Source organism: Rhamphochromis sp. 'chilingali', assembly GCF_963969265.1.
Source record: "Rhamphochromis sp. 'chilingali' genome assembly, chromosome: 14".
NCBI classification, from domain to species: domain Eukaryota; kingdom Metazoa; phylum Chordata; class Actinopteri; order Cichliformes; family Cichlidae; genus Rhamphochromis; species Rhamphochromis sp. 'chilingali'.
In genome coordinates, this window is record NC_137941.1 from 30,523,594 (window position 1) to 30,549,321 (window position 25,728).

Genomic DNA, 25,728 nt, shown 5'->3' on the forward strand with positions numbered 1-25,728 from the left:
GTTTTTTTAAAATATTGCAAAAGTCAGCAAACAGGGAAGAGAGAAGGGGGAGCAGGAGACAGCGCAAGGGAGTGAGAGAGGGAGATTGGTGGTTGGTGGATTAAGTCGGGTCAGAGAGGATTAGTGTCAGTTCAGGTTTGGTAGTAAACTCACATTCATGTTGTTGGCGTTGACTGCTTCTGACACACTCGCCCTACTGGTTCCTTTCAACTGAGAAATCCCACACTGAACAATTGGACCACAGGAAGGGAATGTGAGTTTACCTTTTTTGACACTTCTGACTCTTGTAGTGCAATTGATTAAAAAAAAAATCAGACTAAGCATATACAGCCTTCCTGCTTGCTCTATGGGGCTTTACTTACAGCTGATGAGCAAATAAGCTGAGTGCCTATTTGCTCACTGTACTTTTTATATGCCTTTTTGTGTTTGCTTAGTAGCACAGCATTTGAAATACCAAGAACTTGAGGGATGAGGGATGAAGGATTTACGCACATACAGAATAATCACAAAGAAATACTAATAAATGCTGCCATCCACTATGGGACCCTCCTGGCGATAATGTAGACACAATAAAATATTGCATATTTTATATACAATAGCATAGCAACAAAGTTCTCCCTGGTGTATATAGGTCTGGATTCAATTTATTTTTTAAATGATAATATTTATCTTACATGATTGATAAGCGACACCAACAGAAATAGTCTAAAAGAAGTTCCATGAAACTGTGTAACGAGTTTCACAGAACCCAAGGTTTCGTGACTAATGGAAGCTCTTCCCGGACAGTGTAAGTGGAAACGGAAGTTGAGCCGAGATAAGCAGCTGAAGAATAGCCGTAACCTGAAATTAGTCCACATTTAGTAACCTGCTGCTGTAACAGGAAGTTCTAAAGTAGGATAAGCTGCATTTAAAACATTCACTTCATTCATTGTTTCCCTCTCTGCTGTTCAAAGGAACATAATTTTTAAACATTGCTCTGCAATTTTGATCATTTGTTGTTCTTTTTTTTAAAATAAATTTTAACATTAACATTTTATTTGTAAAATATTCATTTTATGTATTTATTCAAAGTAACCCCTAATAACGACCAAAACTACACAATAAAAAAACAAACAAAAACAATCACAGCATGATTTAAGTTAGTTATTTGGACACCATTTGAGGTAGAATGTGTATTACAACATGGTATAAAGATACACCTATTTTCTACAGCCATAACATTTAATCATAATAGTAAGACTTTGCTATGATCTCTCAAAAGTTACAGACTCTTAACTTTGAAGTACAATTAACTTAAAAACTACTCATTTTATCCAGCTGCAGTCAAATTGTCCAGGGCATCAAGATCTGTTGTTGATCAATTTTGAATGAAAATCATGGTTATCAGCCATAACTTCCAAACTCTGAAGATTATATCCATACCAAGTAGTAATTTTGAGTGTTTTTATGCCTTGAAAACATGAAGATCAACCTGATATTCTGCCTAAGGTGAAATGCTTTTGGAATGAAAATGTAAATGTGTCATCTTTCTTTGTCTGTTGTAATAAAACAAGATGATAGTCACACACAACATGAATTGAATTATGTTTAATAATGACATGGGTACTAACTAAAGATTGTTAAATTATCTAGATTTGTTTTATTTTTAATATGTAAAAAATGAGGTTGTTACATAAATCTGTTTTTTATTTCTTTCTCCATATCTTTTCAGTGGAATAACCCTTTCATTCTCTTCTGAACAATTACCATGAAACAAGCAATGGAGGATGGTGAGAAGCACATACACGTATACAGACAAATTCAGTAGACTTGAATTCATGTGTCTCAGTCATGAGTAGGTGCTTACTTGAAAAGACTTATTATAAAAGAAGGGTCAGGGCTTCTCTATAATGTTAATCCTGTCTGGTTCTGTCGGCTTTTCACCTTCTGCTCAGGAGAAATGTGAAACCTCAAACATCTGCTGTGATATTAAAGACAATTATATTAAAGACATTCATTGGAATCTGTCAGTCACAGTGTAATTAATCATGCGTACCCCAGTTTTAATGCCCCAATTCTAACTATTTCTGACAATACCAAGTGAAAGATAAAGAGACAGTTAAGCAAACACTGGAACAATACAGTAATCAAACCAAATTTGGACAATATGAGAGCACTTTTATTTTTCAATTACTAAAAAACTTTCTCCACTGATATTATTGTACCAATGTGAAATAAAGTAATATGGAAATGTGGTTTTACTCTAAGCACTCGAACCACATTTTAATGTCAACATTTCAGACAATGCAAATTTGTTCCCCAAGCTAACCAACTTGAATTAGCTATGTATGGATCACTTCAGCATCTGTATTGGATAGCAGTATCTCCAGTTTGTTTAAGCAAATATTTTATTTGTACGATTATTTATCTTCTGTGCTGCCTTGACTACACTCTAAAGCCTCACTCTATCCGCCTTAGTGCAGCTGCCGTACCATACTGTGATATATGTCAGCAGGCTCTCAATGAAGTGGTAGAAGGTCAGCAGCTGGTTGGAGTCCAGTTTGCACTTCCTGAACTGCTGCATAGGCATAAGTGCCATATGATTGTGTGTGTAATTTGATGAATTAGTTGCAAGTGCTTTGAGCGCTCAGCTGTGTAGAAAGGTGGTGCATAACTACCAGTCCATTTACCAAGAATTCCCTGTGTCTTCCCTAATTCCCTATGTCATCATTTGTTCAGGTGTCAGTGTGGTATTATCCAGTGTGGTGAAGGATGTTGACCAAGCTGTTAGCAGGAACATTAATGGTGCTCAGCTTTTGCATGAACTACTGAGTGCACCGTGGCTTTGTGCCCTGCTGAAGGTACATGATTCAAAGGTCCTGAGTAAAAGACACACACCTACCATCTGTCTGCAAACTAAAAGTTATCATTTGGTGCTTTGTCTCCAGATTTATGAGTGCCTGTTAAAGTTCCAGAGACTGACACCAAGCCCCGTTTTGCCTTATGCTGCAGGACTCTCACATGAGGTGTGTATATATACAACACAACAAACAAGCAGCCATAGACGAAATATTTAGATCCCTAAATATCAGTCATTAGTGTTCTGTAAAATATCACCTTATCACAGCTGATTCAATTGGAATTTTAATTCTGCATCTTGCAAAAGGTAACAAAATTAAAACTAAGTAAGCCTGATAATGTAATCAATACAGAAACCAACCAGAACATGTCTGCTTTCTGTAAATAATACAAAGCACAACAGGAGACACCCTCTCTACATTTACATTTAGATTTAAACCTTTCCTTTTTGAAAAAGTTTTTAGAGGATGTGGATCAAGTGACCAGATGACTGTGATAAGTCATTTTAACCTCCTAGGACCTGGCGTCCACATATTAGGACATCACACTTTGGGTTATTTAGACCAAAATACTCAATTTTGCTCTACAAGGGCCTGATATCCACTTATGAGGACATTATGCTGCTACTGTTCTTACGAAATTTTAAATGGATATCCTCATATGTGGCTCTCATTTTTCTTAGAAACAAAAATAGGGTAAAACAAAAAACTGGTAATCCTTTGTTTTTACATTCATCGGGTCCCAATATGCCCAAATATCAAAGAGAAATTAAAATGCATGCTCTGGAAGAGTTCGGGTCGTAGGTGGTTAAAGTCATTAAAATTATGTCTGGATCTAAAGTTTCTTCTGGAAATATTTCCATAGAAATCAGTGTTTTTAGGTCTCTTGCTTTCCTTTTACATATGTCTGGTATTCTGTCTTTCGAGTATAATGTAATTTAACATCTGATTCAGGAATCTTCTTAATTTTTCATTAGGTCATAACTGCAATACTGACAGCTCAAAAGCCTTCAGCTCCAGCTAGAGAGTTGTGCAGCCTCCTGAGCTCACCTCATATCCAGGTACATACACACACACACATATATATATATACATATATATATATATATATATATTAGGGGTGCAATGATACACAAAATTCATGGTTTGGTTTGGTTCGATACTTTGGTGTCACGGTTCGATATTTCTTGATACAAAAAAAAATGTTCATGCTTTTTTAATTTGTCATTTATTAAAATTATAAATATATATTTTAACTCAAAAGTACAGTTTTTAAATTTAATGTTGCTGAAACAACAAAGTAATAAAAAAAATAAATCTATCTGATCGAGAAATCACTCATCTTTGGAAAAGAGAGTTTATTACAGAGAAATGGCTCTTTCCAAAATAAAAGCGATTCTATACACTTCTTCTGGGGTATACTTTCAGCAGCATATTAAACATATCAGGTCCCCATAAGGAGAATCATGTGCTAACTTCTGTCTAAATGACTCGGGTAAAGTTTGTAGCATGCGTGCTTGTTGTTTTTGTCTGCTTCCACTTGTCTTTGCACTAGGATGATGTCGGTGTAAATGTGCAGTCATATTCATTGTGTTCCTACTAGTGCTGTCAGCGTTAATCTCGTTGAAATGACCTTAACGCCACAACACACCAAATCTCCGTTAACGAGCTACCGCGGATCGCCCCGTGCGTGGGGCTGGACAACCAACACATTAACGAGCTAACTGCGCTAACGCAGTAGTTCCCACCCATGTAATTGAGCATTGCGTGGCACATCCGACATACTATTTTACTTTTGTCCATGACGCGCTTACCTTCAGGGTCATACGTCACATGAAAACCAAAATAGTTCCAAACGCCAGATCTGAATGAGGGTGGGGGAGGTTAAATTTGCTATGTTGCAATGAGAGCTTAACTTGTGTCTCGCGAGCTTGCCCTGGGCTCAGTGAATCTGCGTTCGACTACTCCGCCTAGGCTGCACTGCTGAGTGCAGATCCACTGAGCGCTCAACACAGACAGCATCGTCAGAAGAAAAGTTGATAAAATAAATTAAAAATTTTGTATTGTTCGATACATATGCGTACCGAACCGAAAGCACTGTATCGAACGGTTCAATATCGATACGAGTATTGTTGCACCCCTAATATATATATATATATATATAGATAGATAGATAGATAGATAGATAGATAGATAGATAGATATAGATATATAGATATATATAGATAGATAGATAGATAGATATATATATACAGTGGGGCAAAAAAGTATTTAGTCAGCCACCGATTGTGCAAGTTCCCCCATTTAAAATGATGACAGAGGTCAGTAATTTGCACCAGAGGTACACTTCAACTGTGAGAGACAGAATGTGAAAAAAAAATCCATGAATCCACATGGTAGGATTTGTAAAGAATTTATTCGTAAATCAGGGTGGAAAATAAGTATTTGGTCACCTCAAACATGGAAAATCTCTGGCTCTCACAGACCTGTAACGTCTTCTGTAAGAAGCTTTTCTGTCCCCCACTCGTTACCTGTATGAATGGCACCTGTTTGAACTCATCATCTGTATAAAAGACACCTGTCCACAGCCTCAAACAGTCAGACTCCAAACTCCGCCATGGCCAAGACCAAAGAGCTTTCGAAGGACACCAGGAAAAGTATTGTAGACCTGCACCAGACTGGGAAGAGTGAATCTACAATAGGCAAGCAGCTTGGTTGTGAAAAAATCAACTGTGGGAGCAATCATCAGAAAATGGAAGACATACAAGACCACTGATAATCTCCCTCGATCTGGGGCTCCACGCAAGATCTCATCCCGTGGGGTCAAACTGATCATGAGAACGGTGAGCAAAGATCCCAGAACCACACGGGGGGACCTGGTGAATGACCTGCAGAGAGCTGGGACCAAAGTAACAAAGGTCACCATCAGTAACACACTACAACGGCAGGGAATCAAATCCCGCAGTGCCAGACGTGTTCCGCTGCTGAAGCCAGTGCATGTCCAGGCCCGTCTGAAGTTTGCCAGAGAGCACATGGATGATACAGCAGAGGATTGGGAGAATGTCATGTGGTCAGATGAAACCAAAGTAGAACTTTTTGGTATAAACTCAACTCGTCGTGTTTGGAGGAAGAAGAATACTGAGTTGCATCCCAAGAACACCATACCTACTGTGAAGCATGGGGGTGGAAACATCATGCTATGGGGCTGTTTTTCTGCCAAGGGGACAGGACGACTGATCCGTGTTAAGGACAGAATGAATGGGGCCATGTATCGTGAGATTTTGAGCCAAAACCTCCTTCCATCAGTGAGAACTTTGAAGATGAAACGAGGCTGGGTTTTCCAACATGACAATGATCCAAAACACACCACCCGGGCAACAAAGGAGTGGCTCCGTAAGAAGCATTTGAAAGTCCTGGAGTGGCCTAGCCAGTCTCCAGACCTCAACCCCATAGAAAATCTGTGGCGGGAGTTGAAAGTCCGTGTTGCTCGGCGACAGCCCCAAAACATCACTGCTCTCGAGAAGATCTGCATGGAGGAATGGGCCAAAATACCAGCTACTGTGTGTGCAAACCTGGTAAAGACCTATAGTAAACGTTTGACCTCTGTTATTGCCAACAAAGGTTATGTTACAAAGTATTGAGTTGTATTTTTGTTATTGACCAAATACTTATTTTCCACCCTGATTTACGAATAAATTCTTTACAAATCCTACCATGTGGATTCATGGATTTTTTTTTCACATTCTGTCTCTCACAGTTGAAGTGTACCTCTGGTGCAAATTACTGACCTCTGTCATCATTTTAGGTGGGGGAACTTGCACAATCGGTGGCTGACTAAATACTTTTTTGCCCCACTGTATTAGGGGTGCAACGATACACAAAATTCACGGTTCGGTTCGATACTTTGGTGTCACGGTTCGATATTTTTTCGATACAAAAAAATGTTCATGCATTTTTAATTTGTCATTTATTAAAATTATAAATATATATTTTAACTCAAAAGTACAGTTTTTAAATTTAACCCTAACCCTTGTGCGTGTTTTTTATTTTGACAGCGAATGCGCACCTGCGGACCACTTATGTGCAGCCCTGGTTATTTAGCTCATCATATTGCAGCCACAGAAATTCTTTTGTCCATGAAACCATAAAGCTGCACTTTCTTTTTGCCTTATAGTCTGATTTGTCATAACTTCTCCGTTTTGTGGTAAGCTTTTCTTTGGCTGTCACTTCTTCACCCTGACCTGTCTTATTTGGCTCAGCAGAACTGAAATGCTTTTACACGCTCACTCACGTAAGCTCAGCGATTCTCTGCGCGATCAACCTCTCACATGTTTAAGCTGCGGGAGATTTCACTTGTCATGTTTGCATAGTAAGCTAACGATTAATAAGACGATGTCAGAGGAATTGGTGCACAAATTATCATCACTCACAGATCAGTGCTGTCGCTCTCTATACACAGTTCGCACGATTGCAAAGTGAAAGCAAAAAAACAAGCGCAAATTCAAACGCGACTTCAATATGTCACATATTGACAGTGACTCACCGATGCCAATGACATAATTACCCAGCTACATTTCTGAAAGAATGCAAAAGCATTGACATATATTTTTCCTACAATAGCCCGATGGGCAGGGAAGAGATAGATTTTGGTAGCCCGACTGAAAAAATCGCTAGCTCCGGGACGTCGGGCTAGCGATATTGCAAGCCCTGTATCTGATTGAGGAATCACTCATCTTTGGAAAAGAGAGTTTATTACAGAGAAATGGCTCTTTCCAAAATAAAAGCTATACTATCCGCTTCTTCTGGGCTATATTCTCAGCAGCATAAGGAGAATCACGTGCTAACAGCTGTCTAAATGACTCGGCTAAAGTTAGTAGCATGCTTGTTGTTTTTGTCTTTGCACTAGGATGATGTCGGCGTAAATGTGCAGTCATATTCGTTGTGTTCCCACTAGTGCTTTCAGGTTAATCTCGTTGAAATGACCTTAACGCCACAACACGGCAAATCTCCGTTAACGAGCTACCGCCGATCGCTCCGTGCATGGGGCTAGACGGCAAGCACGTTAACGAGCTAACTGCGCTAACACACTAGTTCACACCAATGTAATTGAGCATTGCATGGCACATCCAACATACTGTTTTACTTTAGTCCATGACTCGCTTACCTTCAGGGTCATACGTCACATGAAAACCAAAATAATTCCAAACGCCAGATCTGAATGAGGTTCAATTTGCCTGTTGCAAGTAGAGCTTAACTTCTGTCTCGCTAGCTTGCCCTGCTCTCTTCCTTCTGACTATGCTGTCTGTGTTGAGCGCTCAGTGGATCTGCGCTCGACAGTGCAGCCTAGGCGGAGTAGTCGAACACAGATTCACTGAGCGCTCAACACAGACAGCATCGTCAGAAGGAAAATTGATAAAATAAATTACAAATGTTGTATTGTTCGATACATATGCGTACCGAACCGAAAGCACTGTATCGAACGGTTCAATATCGATACGAATATCGTTGCACCCCTAATATATATATATATATAGATTCGTTTTATAGATTCATTTTAGAATCCATGTTCATCATGGCATGCCTTTCTTAACCTCTGGGGGGTCCTAGAAAAATGCATACACTATTGGGCTTAGAGCCACAAATCGACCACGCCATGAAAAGTGCCATAAAATATCTATATATTAATATTTTTTTCCACTTTAAATTAGCCAATCTTTTAGACCTACTTCTCCTTGAAATATTCATATCAAGTTTTAATTACATTTCACGGATTTTAACCCTTTATATCCCGGTTTCGTCACATGGCCGCACTGTTTTTTTAGCCCCAAAAAACAAAGAAATCAAATATTTCCCAAAAGATACAATTCCAAGGCCCGGACTCCCGAGTACCACCAACATTCGGAAGATGGCCCATTATTTGGTTGTAATGACCGTGGAATGGGAAATAGCGTTTATAATGGGTTTCAATGGGGCACAAATCGACCACTAGGACCAATAGTGTAAGTTTATCTGAAGCTCAGCCACTGAAGCTAATTTAAGGGAGTCAGACTGGAATTTTGAAATATATGTAACCAGACTTTTTTTTGGAAAAGTTGGCTATATTCCGTTCAACACAGTGCAAATGGCGTGTATACGAACAATGAAAAATGGCACAAATCGACCCAAGACCACCCAGAGGTTAACTTATAACTTATATTTGAAGTTTCTGGTTACCCATTACTGATTATCTATCTCTCTGTATATCAGGCTCTCTTGTCATCTCATGACAGTGTTGCACAGTCAGACTATGAGCCTGTCTTACCCCCTCTGCCTGATGAAATACCAGAGGATGAGGAGGCAATGAGGATTGTGTGTCTTGTAAAGAACAACCAGCCTCTGGTAAGACATAAGCATTTTCCTCATAAATGTAAACTTTTGCTCAGAAATACAGTTTCGTTCGTGTCAGCTATAGAAACCTATAAATATACATAAATGTGTTTTTGTCATTTTTTGTCCTTGTTTTTTGTTTTAGATAAGCTAAGGTAGCTTAGCTTTCTATTTACATGGCGTTATTAGTCTCAATATCTATGTCGTCCAAAACTCTCTGAAAGAAAAATGACAAAAAACATTGCTTATAAGCACAATCCAGAGAGTGATTACATTTTCAAACAAACCAAACAAATTAGTAATATATTCCTGTAAGAAAGGGATGCAGAAATGATCACTTTTGTTAAACAGAATCTATGAAGTCAACAAGATGGCTTGTTGACTTCATAGATTCGATGACAAATCTGAAGGTAGCCTTGCAAGGTGCCCTCAGATTAGTCATAAAGTAGTTAAGTCTTAAATTGCTTAAATATAAATTACATTATGTTAACTTTAAAATGTTCTAATAAACCCTAAAAACTCAAAGTTTCTCATCTTTCATTCATTAAGAGTGGAGAAGAGTGTAGAAGGAGTGTAGGAGAAATTCACAGCCGCTGGAGCAGCCTGCACCGCTTTACATTGGAACGCCTCATCCCTGCAAGAAGAGCTCAGTCAGGGGAGGAGCTCAGAGTGCCCGAAAGTGAAGCAAAGCTTCCCCTTGTTCATAAAGACGGCAGGTCCCACCCCTTTCTCCCTCGCTATGAATCCACAGGAAGTTGCTATTTGTGTTCACCAACTGTAAAACTTGGGAACAAAGGACTCAATCAGTCAGCTCCCTCTGTTTTGAACCCTGCTACCTGCACTGGTAAGAGGAGGAAGAACAGATGATGACAGTCCATACAATCACCAATCATCTGACCATTTTCATTTGATCATTCTTTGTCTGTATTTAAGCCATCAAATATAAAAAACAATGGCAACATATCATAGAAACGCAGGCCATCCATCAGTACCTTCACTAATCATAATCGAGGATTCATTCTTTCTTGTATCTAATCATTCTAGTATTTGGTACTTTCTGGGCAAATATTTTCATATGTCTAGCAATGGCAATGAAAGGCAACAACCACTTCATCTATCTTGGTGTCATTCCTCAGTGCAACTAAGTGTTCATTTCTTCATGAACCTGCCATCATCTGGCAGTCTATAAGTCTTTTGGGCTTTCCTGCCATTACATTTCTTTTCAGACATAGTTTGCTAATGTCTTTCTGTTCTCTTGAACTGCAAATTTATTTGGTGGTTCATTTTCAGAGGAACTCAAACCCAATGGGAAAGATGGTGCTTCAACCAGAGAGAGCAGTGATGACTACGCATACCCACCTCCTCCAATCCCAGCTTACAGTTTTAGCCTTCCCAACTCTCCTGTGTTGTACAAAAAAAATTCTACAGGAGGACAGTCAAAAAATATCCCCACACCTGGAAGGACCTCCTCTTGTCGTGGCATGAACCCTCTTAGATCTCGCACTGCTCCTTCTAGTCCTGCAGCTAGAAGGAGTACTCAGGAACAAGGGGTCAGCACTATCTCCATAAGAGATGGTTGTCAAACCACTCAAACCAGACCTCATAACACACATCAGGAAGAGTCTTTAAATCATCCATTAATGTTCCACTACGCTACAGCTCCTCGTCACAATGAATGCCAGAACATATCAAAACGTAAACAAAATGCGCAGCAGCAGCAATCAAGACACCATAATCAGCCTGCTGAACTCAAGAAACAGTGCAGTGTGGAAGAGCTTAGGTCCACTGTTCAGATGGTGGCCAGCAGTATTGAACACAATAGTCAGGATGTACGCCAACTTGGTGAGAGGATGGTGGCAGCATCAGAGATGATCACAGACAGCGTGGAAGAGAACGCCCAGGCACTTAACCTGCTTGCCGAGGTGGTGGACAAGCTTCAGGGGCTAATCGTAACCAAAAAACACCTCGAGTCATCTCCTTCACAGACAAAGACACAACAATATCCACCCTCACCTCCTCCAAGGGTCTCCTCATTATCTCCAAAACTTGTCCGCAAATCTCCAATACCATACCCAGGCCCACTCTCACCATCTTCTTCCACTACTTTCTCCTCTTCTTCATCCACAAGTTCTTGTGCAGACGACTTTACAAGATCTAGGAGTCCAACACAAATTAATGGTGGATCCAAAAGGATGGTGGCAGCTCCTCAGAGGGCAGGTAGGGGTGGTAATAATGGACAAGTGAGGTTCAACACTGGAACCATTTCAAGAGCTCCTCTGGAGGACCAACAAGACTGTAAGAGTACAGGCTGCTTAAAAACAAAGAAGAAGAAGAAGAAAGAGTAACTAGACTAAAAACAAAGCTTTTCATCTCTTTCCAGCATTTGTACTGGAAAAGCTGTGACAGTGACAAAAATACCTAATGTTTTAGTCTAAAAAGAAATATCAGCTACAACAACATATGGACTTTTTTTTTTTAATTTGAAGACTTTTTCGATTTTTCAAACAATCACTCAAAGGAACAAAAGCAAACAATATAAAGGTACAAAGCAATTTCTTTCTGTCTTATTTTCGTCATCTAGTCCAACTATTCTTAAAATGTATGACAGCTTTCATTTTTTTCATCAGCTCTGATTTATTATTTTGGGTTCTTGACTATGATGGTCTGAATATATACATTGAGCAAAAAAGGAGGAAAGTGTTTAGGGTTAAATTTATTTTTAATAATATTTGTTATGGATTATTTTGTACATGTCGAACTGCATTCATCTTGACTTATTGTTTGTATATTTACGTGGTATCTATTGCACATCAAATACAGCAATAAAACCCTGTGGAAACACCTAAGAAGTTTTACATTATTCCACATATAGAAACATCAAAATTAATTTTCATGAGCACTGTTTTAGCGCCTGGTTGGAGCTTATGTAATTGGCATTTTTTTAAATAATTTAGCATTTTCATTTCCCAAAACTATGGTAGCAAATTTGCAGGACTACTAAAGTTATCCTTAATTTTCATGAGCCCTTGCTACCAGTTTGCTTCTAGCAATGGCCTGTAGTGGACATGGTATTGTGTTGATAGTGTTTACCTTTAGAGTCCCCATGATATTTTGATGTAATGCAAAATGAGTTAATATCAAATGCCCAAGCATTAAAATATAAAGAAAAAAACCCTTTAGTTATCTATTTAACTTTGATCTACCACCAGCACTAAACTGTGTGGCTTTGAGTTGAATGTATGTTCAGCTGCTGGGTGTATTATGTTAGTGTGTATATTGATATTCCTCACAAAATGGCACAAAAATGGAAGGCCTTATAAAAAAAATAATAATAATAACTGGCGTACAAGAAGAGCTTTTACTTAATTTGCTGATTTTTTAATGAGGATCTCATGAAGAGAAAATGTGTTTAAACAAAGTATTTATTATTTACTTTTAAAATCGTGTACTTTTAAAAATTAATTTAGTCAAAATTTTCCATTTGCTAATCTTAGAAAACATTTTGCCTTTGCCTTAAGATCTCTTGTCACTATTTTTGCTTGCTTTTTACTTTGTTGTTAAATTTTGAACAACTCTCTATCTGTTAGGGTGCAACTATAAGAAAGGATGAGGCGACGGGAGATATCTCTATTGCCCGGGTGATTCATGGAGGATTGGCTGACCGCAGTGGTATACAAGTATTTTAAGTGTGTGTGTGTGTGTGTGTGTGTGTGTGTGTGTGTGTGTGTGTGTGTGTGTGTGTGTGTGTGTGTGTGTGTGTGTGTGTGTGTGTTACATGTTTAGACAGCTTTGTGAGGACAGAAAATTGACATGCCACTATACTTATACAGTCGCTTATAACAAAATGTCCGTCCGAGTTTGAAGGTGAATGTGGTTTTAGTGTCAGGGTTACAATTAGGTTATGGTTAGGTTTAGGCTGAGGGTTAAAGAAAGCAGTATGTCAATGAGATGTCCTCACTAAGATATGAAAATGTGTGTGTGTGTGTGTGTGTGTGTGTGTGTGTGTGTGTGTGTGTGTGTGTGTGTGTGTGTGTGTGTGTGTGTGTGTGTTGCATGTGCATTTTTGCTTATGTCTGTGTGTGAGAGATGAAAACATCACGCCTAGCAATAATATGTCTTAATAAATATGGGTTTTTGCCTGTATCAGGACTTCTACATCCTGGAGACCTATTAGTGGAGGTAAATGGAAACCCAGTGGTGGGCCTGGAACCAGAACAGGTCATCCATATACTGGTATGCTATCAGCATCTGCTAAAAATAAGAAAAACATTATTTAAAAGAAAATACTATTATCAATGCTATTGTATACATTTTAGAAATATTAAAGGCAGTTTTTACCACCTCATTCAAAAGCCATTTAAAGTAAAAAAAAAAAAAAAAGAAAAGAAAAGAAAAAAAAAGAAAACGAAAATGTTAAACACAAGCTTTATAGTATTAATAATATGTATAAATGATAGTATGACAACATGCTTGGTGAAAGCGTGTACATTTGATTATTAAAAATAATTCTCACCATGTATACTTCTTGTGTATGACTTTCCCTGTCAGGCCAATTCCCAAGGCACTATCCTGTTTAAAATCATTCCAAATCCATCTCAGGCCATCCTCAGCCAGACACCAGTAAGAAACACACACTTTATCACTTTACCTCCAGTATCACTTTATTAAAAGCACATTTTGTTGACATTAAACTTACTTATGAGCAGGAAAATCCCTGTACAATTACTGACATGATTCACTGATTGTTATTTTCCAGGCTGGTGTTCCAGGTTTAAAAACATGATTTCCCTCAGTACATCTGTGAATGTTTCACTTTTTGATTAATTGATTTTTTAATCTGCAATAAAACAAAGTTTATCTGTCTGTCTTCCAGGTATGTATGAGGGCAATGGTAGACTACTGCCCTCTGCAGGATTTTTCCATCCCATGTCCAGATGCAGGAATGGCATTCAGCAGAGGAGACCTTCTTCAGGTGGTTGACCAGTCAGATGGACAGTGGTGGCAAGCCAGGAAACTGCCATGTGCTACATCCTGCGCTGGTCTGATTCCCTCGGCCAGCATGCTGAAGAGGTGAGACGCACTCACATACTGTGAAGATGTGACGAACTTACAGGCCGCAGCCAGAGGAAGCGGTTAGTTTATAGATCTGACATTATGAGAGTAAGAAAACATTTATAACATAATTCTAAGTAACTTTAAAGGGCTACATCACTTTTATTCTGCACATTTAACTGATGGCAAAGCCTTAACACTGTTAGGTAAAGTTAGCTTATAATAATGTCAGAAAGAATATATCTTTGCAGTTTGGCTCCATGATTTTAGCTTAAGACTCTAATACATTGGTTGCATTTAACAATTTATTTCTCTTTCTACAGTAAACAGAGGGAACAATGGTGGTGTCAGCCTTTACAGGTTCATACCTGCATCAGACCACGTGAGGAATCATGGTTGTTATTATTAAACATGTGCTTATTTAATGGTTTATATATTATATGTACATTTATTGCAGAGTTGTTTGTAACTTGGATATTTCTCAGTAATGCCTAAAGTTTTACAAACCAGTGTGATTACATGAAGCACTTTTAATGTATTTTTTAGTCTTTAAAATATTTGAAAGATAAGTCAGTCACTACAAAAATAATTTGTTATTTTAAGTCGGTGTGTGCATAAAAGTTTTTTTTTCTCACCTGTGTGTAAATCTCTACCTGCTGTGACATAAAATGAGCAATGCTTTTAACGGCTGTTTATTTTTTCTGTTAACCCTGCTGCCCTTAGTGACCCTGACTGCTAACGGTGGGTGTGACATGTGAAACATCATCCATAATAGTCATTTAATGTCGTAGTTTAGTTCATTTTATTTTTCTGAGTGTGCTTGTTTGTTAGCTTGTTTTGATGACACCTTTTTTTATTATTATTATTCAGCACTAATTACTGTTATCTGCACTAACCTGTCAGTCAATTCCTAACACAGAGAGGTGTCGCTTAGGCTAATAACAAACCACCAATAACAAAAACAAGAAACCACAGAAGACTTTTTTTAAAATCATTGAATAAAACTATAATAATTGAGGTCTCTGAGACTATTAACAGAAACAATAATCTATACTACTGGTATACAATATCTCCCAAACATCACTTGTTCGTCATGTTAGGGAATATCTTGTAGTCAAAACCAGCTATCCATGCATGCATACTTATCCAGAGTCAATCACAGCTTTCATAGGATGAGAATTCTATGAGAAATCTATCCACAGGTCACCAATCTACCAAAGAGAGAAATACAACCATTCGCACACATGAATCACCAATTGAACTACAGTGTTAATTAAGCTGCTTCTGCAGCTGCTTATTTCATCTTCTGAGAGATCTCAAAGGTAGAAACAAGAGCTAAGATCATGCCAGGCTGCTCCTTTCACAGTAACTGAAGTGTGTTATGTTGTGTTACAGTCTGTCACATTAACACTTTCAACCAAACATAGTTTTTTGTGCCTTTCAGCCATACAGTATGTTGTCTTTGTTGGTGTATTTAACCTTCCTGCCTTCTTGGGACCTTTTTGTGCCACTGCTATGTGTTAAATGGCTGCCATTTCCACTGTGTTCAGTGGAATATAACCAAACTTGCCACAGGATAGTTTTTACCTGTCAATGTTAATATTCCAGTGTGAATTCCTTAAATCAGCCTAAAATGGCTGAGCAGCAGAAATCCCCACACCCATCACCCTGGGGACCATTTTCTGCCCATTGACTTCCATTATAAACGCTATTTTTCAACCCCAAATTATCATCATATGATTTTATTTTTTCTTCTTTTCTTGGATGTCAATGAAGACTCAGGGCCTTGAAGTTTTAATTTTTAAATTGCAAAAAAAATGCAAAAAAAATAATGGCAGGTCAAAATGTATGTTGGTGCCAATCTTTGGTCCATCTAAAGGCCTACTTATAATGACAATCACATATTACTTCAACTGGTTTTTTGTGGAAATATTTAGTTTCGTTTTTTGGTTTTTGGGGCTTATAACACAGGGCGCTCATGTAATAACACTGGGATTTGAAGGGTTAAAACAACGAAAATATAATTAAAACTTTACATGAATATTTCAGGGAGAAGTAGTTTTACAAGGTTGGCTAATTTAAAGTGGAATAAAATATGGATATATGGTCTTTTTATGGCGTGGCTGAGAATGGTCCCTAGGGTGATGGGTGTGAGTTTTTTAAAGGATGGCAGGAGGGTTAAACCCAGCTACATGTATGTGAAAATAAGCTTTAACTAACTTTTCTGTTATTTTGTTCCAGAGGAAAATCCTGCAAATTCTGATGAGAAACATGCAATAACAGGTGAACATAATAAATACATATTCATATATATTTTAAATATTTAGTTTTTATATACGAAAGCTATGCATTATTCAACAACCCATTGAATGTCACTATTTTTTTTTTTTTTTCAGATCTGGAGGAAATAAATTTTGGTAGGTAAGTCTGTCCAGTGATGAATGTGTAAAAAGTGCAACCTTTTGATTGCATGACACTCATTGCTGTTCCTTTCTATTTCTTAGTGGGGGTTTTTCTCATATTTATGTCTATTGAGTTTCTCATCAATACTTTAGAGTGACAGACAACCAAACAACAAATTCTTTACACATGAAGTTGAAAAGATAAATTATTTAAAACAAACAAACAAAAAAATATATGTATAATATAAAAAAAAAAAATCCCCACTCGCCCCTGTGGGCAGTCAATCCTTCAAGCTCGGGTCCTCTACCAGAGGCCTGGGAGCTTGAGGGTCCTGCGCAGTATTTTAGCTGTTCCCAGGACTGCGCTCTTCTGGACAGAGATCTCCGATGTTGTTCCCGGGATCTGCTGGAGCCACTCGCCTAGCTTGGGAGTCACCGCACCTAGTGCTCCGATTACCACGGGGACCACCGTCACCTTCACCCTCCACATCTTCTTGAGCTCTTCTCTGAGCCCTTGGTATTTCTCGAGCTTCTCGTGTTCCTTCTTCCTGATGTTGCTGTCATTCGGAACCGCTACATCGATCACTATGGCCGTCTTCTCATGTTTGTCTACCACCACTATGTCTGTATCTGGAAGTCCCACAGGATCTTAGCTTGGTCATTCTCCATCACCCTTGGGGGCATCTCCCATTTTGACCTCGGGACTTCCAGGTTATACTCGGCACAGATGTTCCTGTACACTATGCCGGCCACTTGGTTATGGCGTTCCATGTATGCCTTGCCTGCTAGCATCTTACACCCTGCTGTTATGTGCTGGATTGTCTCTGGAGCATCTTTACACAGCCCGCACCTGGGGTCTTGCCTGGTGTGATAGACCCCAGCCTCAATGGATCTTGCGCTTAGTGCTTGTTCCTGTGCTGCCATGATTAGTGCCTCTGTGCTGTCTTTCAGTCCAGCTTTGTCCAGCCACTGGTAGGATTTCTGGATATCAGCCACCTTCTCTACCTGCCGGTGGTACATACCGTGCAGGGGCCTGTCATTCCATGATGGTTCCTCGCCTTCCTCCACTTTCTTGGGTTTCTGCTGCCTGAGGTATTCATTGAGCACTCGGTCAGTTGGGGCCATCTTCGTGATGTATTCGTGGATGTTCCTTGTCTCATCCTGGACTGTGGTGCTGACACTCACCAGTCCCCGGCCCCCTTCCTTCCGCTTAGCGTACAGCCTCAGGGTGCTGGACTTGGGGTGAAACCCTCCATGCATGGTAAGGAGCTTTCTTGTCTTGATGTTAGTGGCTTCTATCTCCACCTTTGGCCAACTTATTATGCCAGCAGGGTACCTGATCACGGGCAGGGCGTAGGTGTTGATAGCCCGGATCTTGTTATTACCATTCAGCTGATTCCTCAGGACTTGCCTGACCCTCTGCATGTACTTGGTGGTTGCAGCTTTCCTAGCGGCCTCTTCATGGTTCCCATTCACCTGTGGGATCCCCAGGTACTTGTAACTGTCCTCTATGTCGGCAATGTTGCCTTCTGGTAGTTTGATCCCCTCCATTCTGACTACCTTCCCTCTCTTTGTTACCATCCGACTACACTTCTCCAGCCGAACGACATTCCGATGTCATTGCTGTATATCCTGGTGGTGTGGATCAGTGAATCAATGTCTCGTTCACTCTTGGCATACAGCTTGATGTCATCCATGTACAGGAGGTGGCTGACAACTGCTCCATTCCGTAGTCGGTATCCATAGCCAGTCTTGTCATTTATCTCTCTGAGGGGGTTCAGGCCTATGCAGAACAACAGTGGGGACAGAGCATCTCTTTGGTAGATCCCGCACTTGATGGTGACTTGTGCTATGGGCTTGAGGTTGGCCTCCAGTGTTGTCCGCCACATCCCCATTGAGTTCCTGATGAAGGCTCTCAGGGTCCGGTTAATCTTATATAGTTCTAGGCATTCCAGGATCCAGGTGTGGGGCATTGAGTCATAGGCCTTCTTGTAATCAATCCAGGCAGGACAGGTTGGTCAGTCTGGTCCTGCAGTCTCAGCTGACTGCTTGGTCTGCCAGTAGCTGTTGTTTTGTGCCTCTGGTATTCTTGTCCATCCCTTTCTGTGCCCCGCTTATGTGTTGACCCATGTGCCTGTTCATCTTAGCCACTATGATGCCTGACAGGAGCTTCCACATGGTGCTGAGGCAGGTTATTGGTCGGTAGTTGGAGGGGACCGGTGCCTTCTGGGGGTCCTTGAGGATCAGGACTGTCCAGCCTTCAGTTAGCCATTCCGGGTGTCTCTCGTCAACTAGCAGCTGGTTCATTTGTGCTGCCAGGCGCTTGTGGAGTGCAGTCAGCTTCTTCAGCCAGTAGGCGTGAACCATGTCAGGGCCTGGTGCTGTCCAACTCTTAATACTGGAGACCCTTTCTTGGATATCTGCCACTGTGATGGTTACTGGACCCTGTTCGGGGAGGTCGCTGTGGTCTGCCTTCAGATCCACTAGCCACTGAGCATTGCCGTTATGGGTTGCGTCCTTCTTCTATATGCTCTTCCAGTATTGCTCCGTCTCCAGACTTGGTGGTGCTGTTCTCTTATTGTTCCCTTGCCACTGAGAGTACACCTTTGCTGGTTCTGTGGAGAAGAGAGATGGACCGATCCGATAGTATCGGTATCAGTCCGATACTGACCTAAATTACTGGATCGGATATCGGAGAGAAATAAAAAATGTAATCCGATCCATTAAATATCAGAAAAGCACCTCACAAAACTTGCAACACGGCGTAACTCGACTCATAACCGTAGCATGTCGGAGCAGTGTGTTCACGTGATAGAGCGGCTATGTGTATTTGTAGCCTCGCTACAAAACCAGAATTTCATCTCCGATGAAGTGATCCCAGAGAGAAGTAAAGCAAGTGTGTAAGTTCGTCTCTGAATGTTTGTAAAGCATTCCAGTGTTAAGCTTAACAACTGATATATGGAGCGACTGCCTTTTAATGAATAATTATCTGAATCTTACACCCAAAGTTGTAATCTTGTGTAAAATATATAGAAGTCCATTACTGTATATAGTAACTATTAAGTCTAATATACCCTAATAAGCTATACTACCTTTTCCTTTGGGAAGATACCATTTGTGCAGTCTGCAATTCTGTAGAAGAAAGATGTTGAATCTATTTAATTATTCTTGAAAAATAATTGATTTCTGTGCATTTTTTTTCTAACCTGCATCAAATTAAAGTTGATTAAGTCGATTAAGCATCATGAGATGGAGGGTGGGGGGTGGTTCCCTATTTTTTTTGCTGGGAGTTTGCAACCCTATTAGTTAGGTTGCTTAATATTTCTACTAAGTACTCTTTAAAATACCAGAATAGGGAGGATGGAGTAGGTTTAAGTTTATTAGATTGATCAGTATTGCTGAACTATGAAATATTTTGTTGTATTTTTTACATACAGGTATAACAGAATAGCTTTAGTGTTGTTGTTTATTTAAACTTGAGTATGAACTTATACAAAATGCAGCAAGATATTAAAAAAACAGTTTTATTGATTAAAAAACACTATATCAGATTCATATCGGTATCGGCAGATATCAAAATTTATGATATCGGTATCGGACATAAAAAAGTGGTATCGTGCCATCTCTAGTGGAGAACAGCTGGTTTATTCTCCTGCCTTCTATCTCTCTGGTGTACCTCCTCAAGTGGCTGGCCAAGGCTGTGAGTCTTTGCTTGGCAGTTTCCAAGGCCTCCGGTATGGACAGTTTCCTGTACTTCTTAGGCACCTTCCTCATTGCGCCTTTCTGCATCTCCGATAGTTGGCTAACCTCCCTCCGTGCTACTTTGATCTTAGCCTCTAGCCTCCTTCTCCATGGAGGGTACTGCCCCTTGTGGCTGTTCAACTTGTAGCCAAGCATCTCGCTGATCACTGCTGCCATATTGTAGATCAGCTTGTTAGTGTCGGTAATCATGGCTGTAGGTATCGTCCGTAGTGCTGCATTAACATCATCTAGCAGACCTTCTGAGGGTACTTCACGTAATCTTGGTAACCGGCTATGGGGGGTCCAGGTTTCAAGCTTGGCCATGATCCTATCTTTCAGGTCAGTTCATCTCGCACTCAACGATCCTTCTCCTATCGCACTTGGGGCATGGTACCCAATCTCGAGTGGCCCCCTGACCTGGCGTCCTGGTTCCCCCTTGCCGTAGAATTTATGTTGTACCTCATCAATCTCTAGCTGTGAGAGCAGTCCCTTCTTTCGAATGTTGGAACACTGAGCTACTAGTTGTTTCGCCGTGTAGATGTTGGGTATCGAAGAATCCATAGGTCCCTCATCCTATTCATCTAACCCCTTCCGCCAGGGTTACTTGCGTAGTAGCATTCCAACAACGCCTTGTTTTTGTCTCTTGCCCACCGATGCCTTCTTGTTCCAGTAGCCCACTTCTCGTCAGGGTGCCCTGGTTCCTCAACACCTGACGCGGACCTTGTTGAACTTGTACTACTGGAACTTATTGAGGACGCGGCCAGGAATCCCGTCCGGACCAGTAGCTTTGCGTGCGTTCACCCTCCTGAAGCACTTCTGCACATCCTCCTCAGACATAGTGTTCGCGCGAACATCTCCAGGGTTTTTGATTTGGGAAGGATTTAACTGTTCTGGATGGGACGACATCTTCCACGCATTTTCTGATGAATCCGCAGACTGAATCTGTGTACTCATCAATATCATTAGCAGCCACGTGAAACATTTCCCAGTCCGCATGATCAAAACAGTCCCACAGCGTAGACTCTTTTTGTATATGTACTTGTTTATTCCGAGTCATAATTCGATAAAATTATTTTAATGAAAATTTTAAATGGCGGTAATTTAGGTGCATTTTTAATATGACCATGAAAATTAAGGTCAGGCTTACAAACAAAAAATAAAATGTAGTAAATACATATAAAAATAAATGCTTACTTGTTTCTGTACTTAATAAAAAGAAGAAATGTACTGCCTGGTGATAAATCTAGGAGTTTGAATGTTTCTTTCCTTCAGATGAAGCTGAATCTGATGTTACTGATGGAATCTACCTGGGTAAGACATATATGCTATTCAGATAATTAGGTAGTATTTAAGTAGTCATTAAGTGGGTAGCACTGATAATAAAATCTATACTGAAGGATGGATTTAATAAGACAAGTTATTATTTAATAATAAATTCCTACAATCTAATGAAATCATATCTATAGAAAATATATATTATCAATAATAAATCATTTTACTGCTGTCTCTAAACTTTGGTAACGTTCACCTTATAAGGAGAAGTGTGTGTGAGAAGTGTGTCAAGTTTATTAAGTGAAACTAAAAGTGCTCTTTAACCTCACCAGCTGGTTTCCGTCGAAGTTTCCGTGTCTGGAAGAGGACTTCCTACAGGAAGCGACGACAGTCGTGCACCACCTGCTCCCCCAACACCAATGCTTTGTCCACCCCCTATGAGGAAGTGGTTTTGTACCAGCGCCCTCCTCAGGAGAACCACCGCCTCATCATCCTCGTTGGTGAGATGAATAACTGCATTAATAACACATGAATGCTTCCATGAGAAATCAATCACTGCCTCCCAGCTGACCCTGAAATTATGGAATGTCGGTAAAGTGTTTCAAATAGACCTCCCACCTCATGTCAAAAGACAACTGCAGCACAAAATTGCTGAACAGAATAAAGATTAACAAAATCTGAGATTATCAATTGATCTTGAGACCCTCTGTAATAGAAGCCTCTCTGTATGCTTAGATTTTTCACTGGTTTCTTGAATACTGAATTGCTGGCATAACTACAGTAGTCCTTTGAATTAAGTACTTATCTAATTATAATACATACAATAAATAATGCTTTACTTTATGTACTGTTCAACACACTGGTCTCATCCTTGTATCAGGAGAATGTTTGAAATTGTTTCACTTCTACTGTAACAGCACCTGCTGTTTTCTCCTTGTTTGAAAAAGTTTATTCTCCAGCATTCTTGTCCGTCTCTGTATGTATATCTTTGGAAGTCTGAAGGAGATTCCTACCAGTTCATTATTTGTTCTTCTGCACAGGTGCTTCAGGAGTTGGAGTAAATGAACTTAGGAAGAGACTCATCAAACTGAATCCTTCGACATTCCAGGGACCAGTGCCTCGTATGTGCCTTTTACTTAACACGTGTGAGGTTTTCCTAATGAAATCAAATGAACCTGTTCTTCTCATTTTAAATGACAATAAAAAGAGGGCTCTACATTTAAAAAAAAAGAAATATATGTTTTTGTTTTGTTTGTTTTTAAACATCTGGAATATTATCATGGACTGTGTGTGAGGATGGTTGTGAGATTTGAAGTCACCTGTTGGTTTGCAGTTGAGCCCAGTTTGGTATAATTACTTATGAGAAGTGTCTTGTGACTTCCAGATAAGAAGCATGACTTACTGGCTTTGACACTCTTGAAAAAAAAATATTTAGCTCAATAGCGGAGGAGGTAGTAAAGTCATGAAAGTGATTTTACCTGCTTTACATAATTATTAGGGGTGCAACGATACACAAAATTCACGGTTCGGTATTTTTTCGATACAAAAAAATGTTCATGCTTTTTTAATTTGTCATTTATTAAAATTATAAATATATATTTTAACTCAAATGTACAGTTTTTAAATTTAATGTTACTGGAACAACAAAGGGATAAAATAATAAATCTATCTGATCGAGAAATCACTCATCTTTGGAAAAGAGAGTTTATTACAGAGGAATGGCTCTTTCCAAAATAAAAGCTATACTATACGCTTCTTCTGGGCTATATTCTCAGCAGCATATTAAACATATCAGGTCCCCATAAGGAGAATCATGTGCTAACTTCTGTCTAAATGACTCGGGTAAAGTTTGTAGCATGCGTGCTTGTTGTTTTTGTCTGCTTCCACTTGTCTTTGCACTAGGATGATGTCGGAGTAAATGTGCAGTCATATTCATTGTGTTCCCACTAGTGCTGTCAGCGTTAATCTGAAATGACGTTAACGTCACAACACGCCAAATCTCCGTTAACGAGCTACCGCGGATCGCCCCGTGCGTGGGGCTGGACGGCGTCAACACGTTAACAAGCTAACTGCACTAACGCAGTGGTTCCCACCCATGTAATTGAGCATTGCATGGCACATCCGACATACTGTTTTACTTTTGTCCATGACGCGCTTACCTTCAGGGTCATACGTCACATGAAGACCAAAATAGTTCCAAACGCCAGATATGAATGAGGGTGGGGGAGGTTAAATTTGCCATGTTGCAACGAGCTTAACTTCTGTCTTGCTAGCTTGTGCAGCGCTCAGTGGATCTGCGCTCGACAGTGCAACCTAGGCGGAGTAGTCTAACGCAGATCCACTGAGCTCTCAACACAGACAGCATCGTCAGAAGAAAAGTTGAAAAAATAAATTAAATAATTTTGTATTGTTCGATACATATGCGTACAGAACTGAAAGCACTGTATCGAACGGTTCAATATCGATACGAGTATCGTTGCACCCCTAATATTTATACTGCTGTTTTCACTGTGACTAATTATTAATATAAACGTTCTGATTGGTCTGTTCTTCTAGACACCACTCGCTCAATCAGAGCAGGGGAGCAGAACGGTAGAGAGTACCACTTTGTTACCAAAGAACTGTTTGAGTACATGGTCTGCAACCACAGGCAAGATTTTATTCCTTTACTATAAATTTTGCTAATGTTCTTGGTGTTGATTGTCATGATTTTTGGGGCTTTTTGTTCAAATTTTAGGGAATTATATAAGTTTATTATTTATTTAACTATAATTGTATGCTGTTTTTGCACGTGTGGATGTATGAATGTGTGTGTGTACATGTGTTCAGATTTTTGGAATATGGGGAGAGTAAAGGTCAGCTGTATGGAATTAGCACTGATGCCATTGATGAGGTGCTAAAACGAGGGCGGATGTGTATCATTGACGCCGAGCCCCATGTGAGTCTCATGTAACACAGATTCACTTATTTCATGTATTCTGAACAGTCTCTAAGTTTTCTGTGAAGCTTTTTGTTGGCATATGATTGAAAAAGCTTTGGTGTTAATATAGTATTTTATTTCCAGAGCATCCAGCTGTTGCGAACAAAGAAATTTAAACCCTATGTAATTTTCATCAAACCACCCAGCCCAGACAGACTCAGGGAAACTCGCAGAGATGCTCGAATCATCACCAATTATGCCATCAACAGAGTTTTCTCAGTAAGAGCATAAAAAAAAAAATTATATGTGTGTGTGAGTGTGAGTGAGTGAGAGAGAGAGAGAGAGAGAGAGAGAGAGAGAGAGAGAGAGCAGCTGCTTATGAAAAAGAAAAGCAAAAGCATGAATGTTATTTAAAACTGACAATAATAATAATGTCGTTTTAGGAGGAAGACTTTGCAGAGCTTGAAGAGACATCAAAGCCGATTGAAGCAAAGTACAAGCAGTTTTTTGACAGTGTCCTGGTGAACGATGACCTACAGGACGCTTGCATAGAGCTCTGTTCCATCATTCAGCAGGCACAGGATGAACCACAGTGGATACCTGTAAGCTGGGGAAGAGCAGAGGATTAGCACAGGGGAAGAATAAAATACTAAAGAGATACAAAATGACAACGTGAAAGTGAAATAAGAAGAAACAGGCAGAAATAAGTATTTAAAGACACGGTGAAATCCTCAGAGCAGAACATAAGGATAATACATTTATAAGGGATGAACAGATAATCAGTCATATGATTATGATGTGACACTATCCATGATGTCATATCTTTGCAATTTGGGAACAAAACTCTTTATTTGTATCCAGTGGTTGGTAACCCTAGCAACAGTTTGTTGTTTCATGTTACATGCTGTTACATGGTGTTGAACACTACACTTTAATTATATTTCATATAATCACTCCCACTTTTGATGCTGTTTTTTTCAGTGACAGCTGTTCAATGTATTTACTTTCAGTCTTTCAGTCTTTGCCTCTCTGTGCTGTAGTGATATCTTATTGGTATGTCATTGGTATGTTGTGATTTAGAGGCTAAGTAGGCTGCATTTTTAATTTGAAATGTACAGTGGGCAAAAAAGTATGTAGT

The 25,728-nt window shown here is 39.6% G+C and overlaps 1 protein-coding gene across 2 annotated transcripts; it reads left to right on the forward strand.

The window, feature by feature from the left end:
* Nucleotides 1-125: 125 nt before the first annotated feature.
* Nucleotides 126-25,728, forward strand: LOC308409683 (MAGUK p55 subfamily member 4-like). Of its 2 annotated transcripts, XM_080902604.1 has the most exons (21): nt 126-253; nt 1,712-1,769; nt 2,719-2,840; nt 2,928-3,005; nt 3,815-3,898; nt 9,084-9,215; nt 12,791-12,872; nt 13,351-13,436; nt 13,752-13,823; nt 14,077-14,273; nt 14,579-14,637; nt 14,979-14,996; nt 16,497-16,538; nt 16,652-16,672; nt 21,671-21,709; nt 22,003-22,170; nt 22,711-22,791; nt 24,227-24,320; nt 24,500-24,608; nt 24,735-24,869; nt 25,034-25,728. In XM_080902604.1, the coding sequence occupies exons 2-21, from the start codon at nt 1,748-1,750 to the stop codon at nt 25,217-25,219; spliced, it is 1,827 nt and encodes a 608-aa protein (XP_080758730.1). In that variant the 5' UTR covers nt 126-253; nt 1,712-1,747; the 3' UTR covers nt 25,220-25,728. The 2 variants fall into 2 exon arrangements, with proteins under 2 accessions (XP_080758730.1, XP_080758731.1); XM_080902605.1 differs by lacking the exon at nt 14,979-14,996.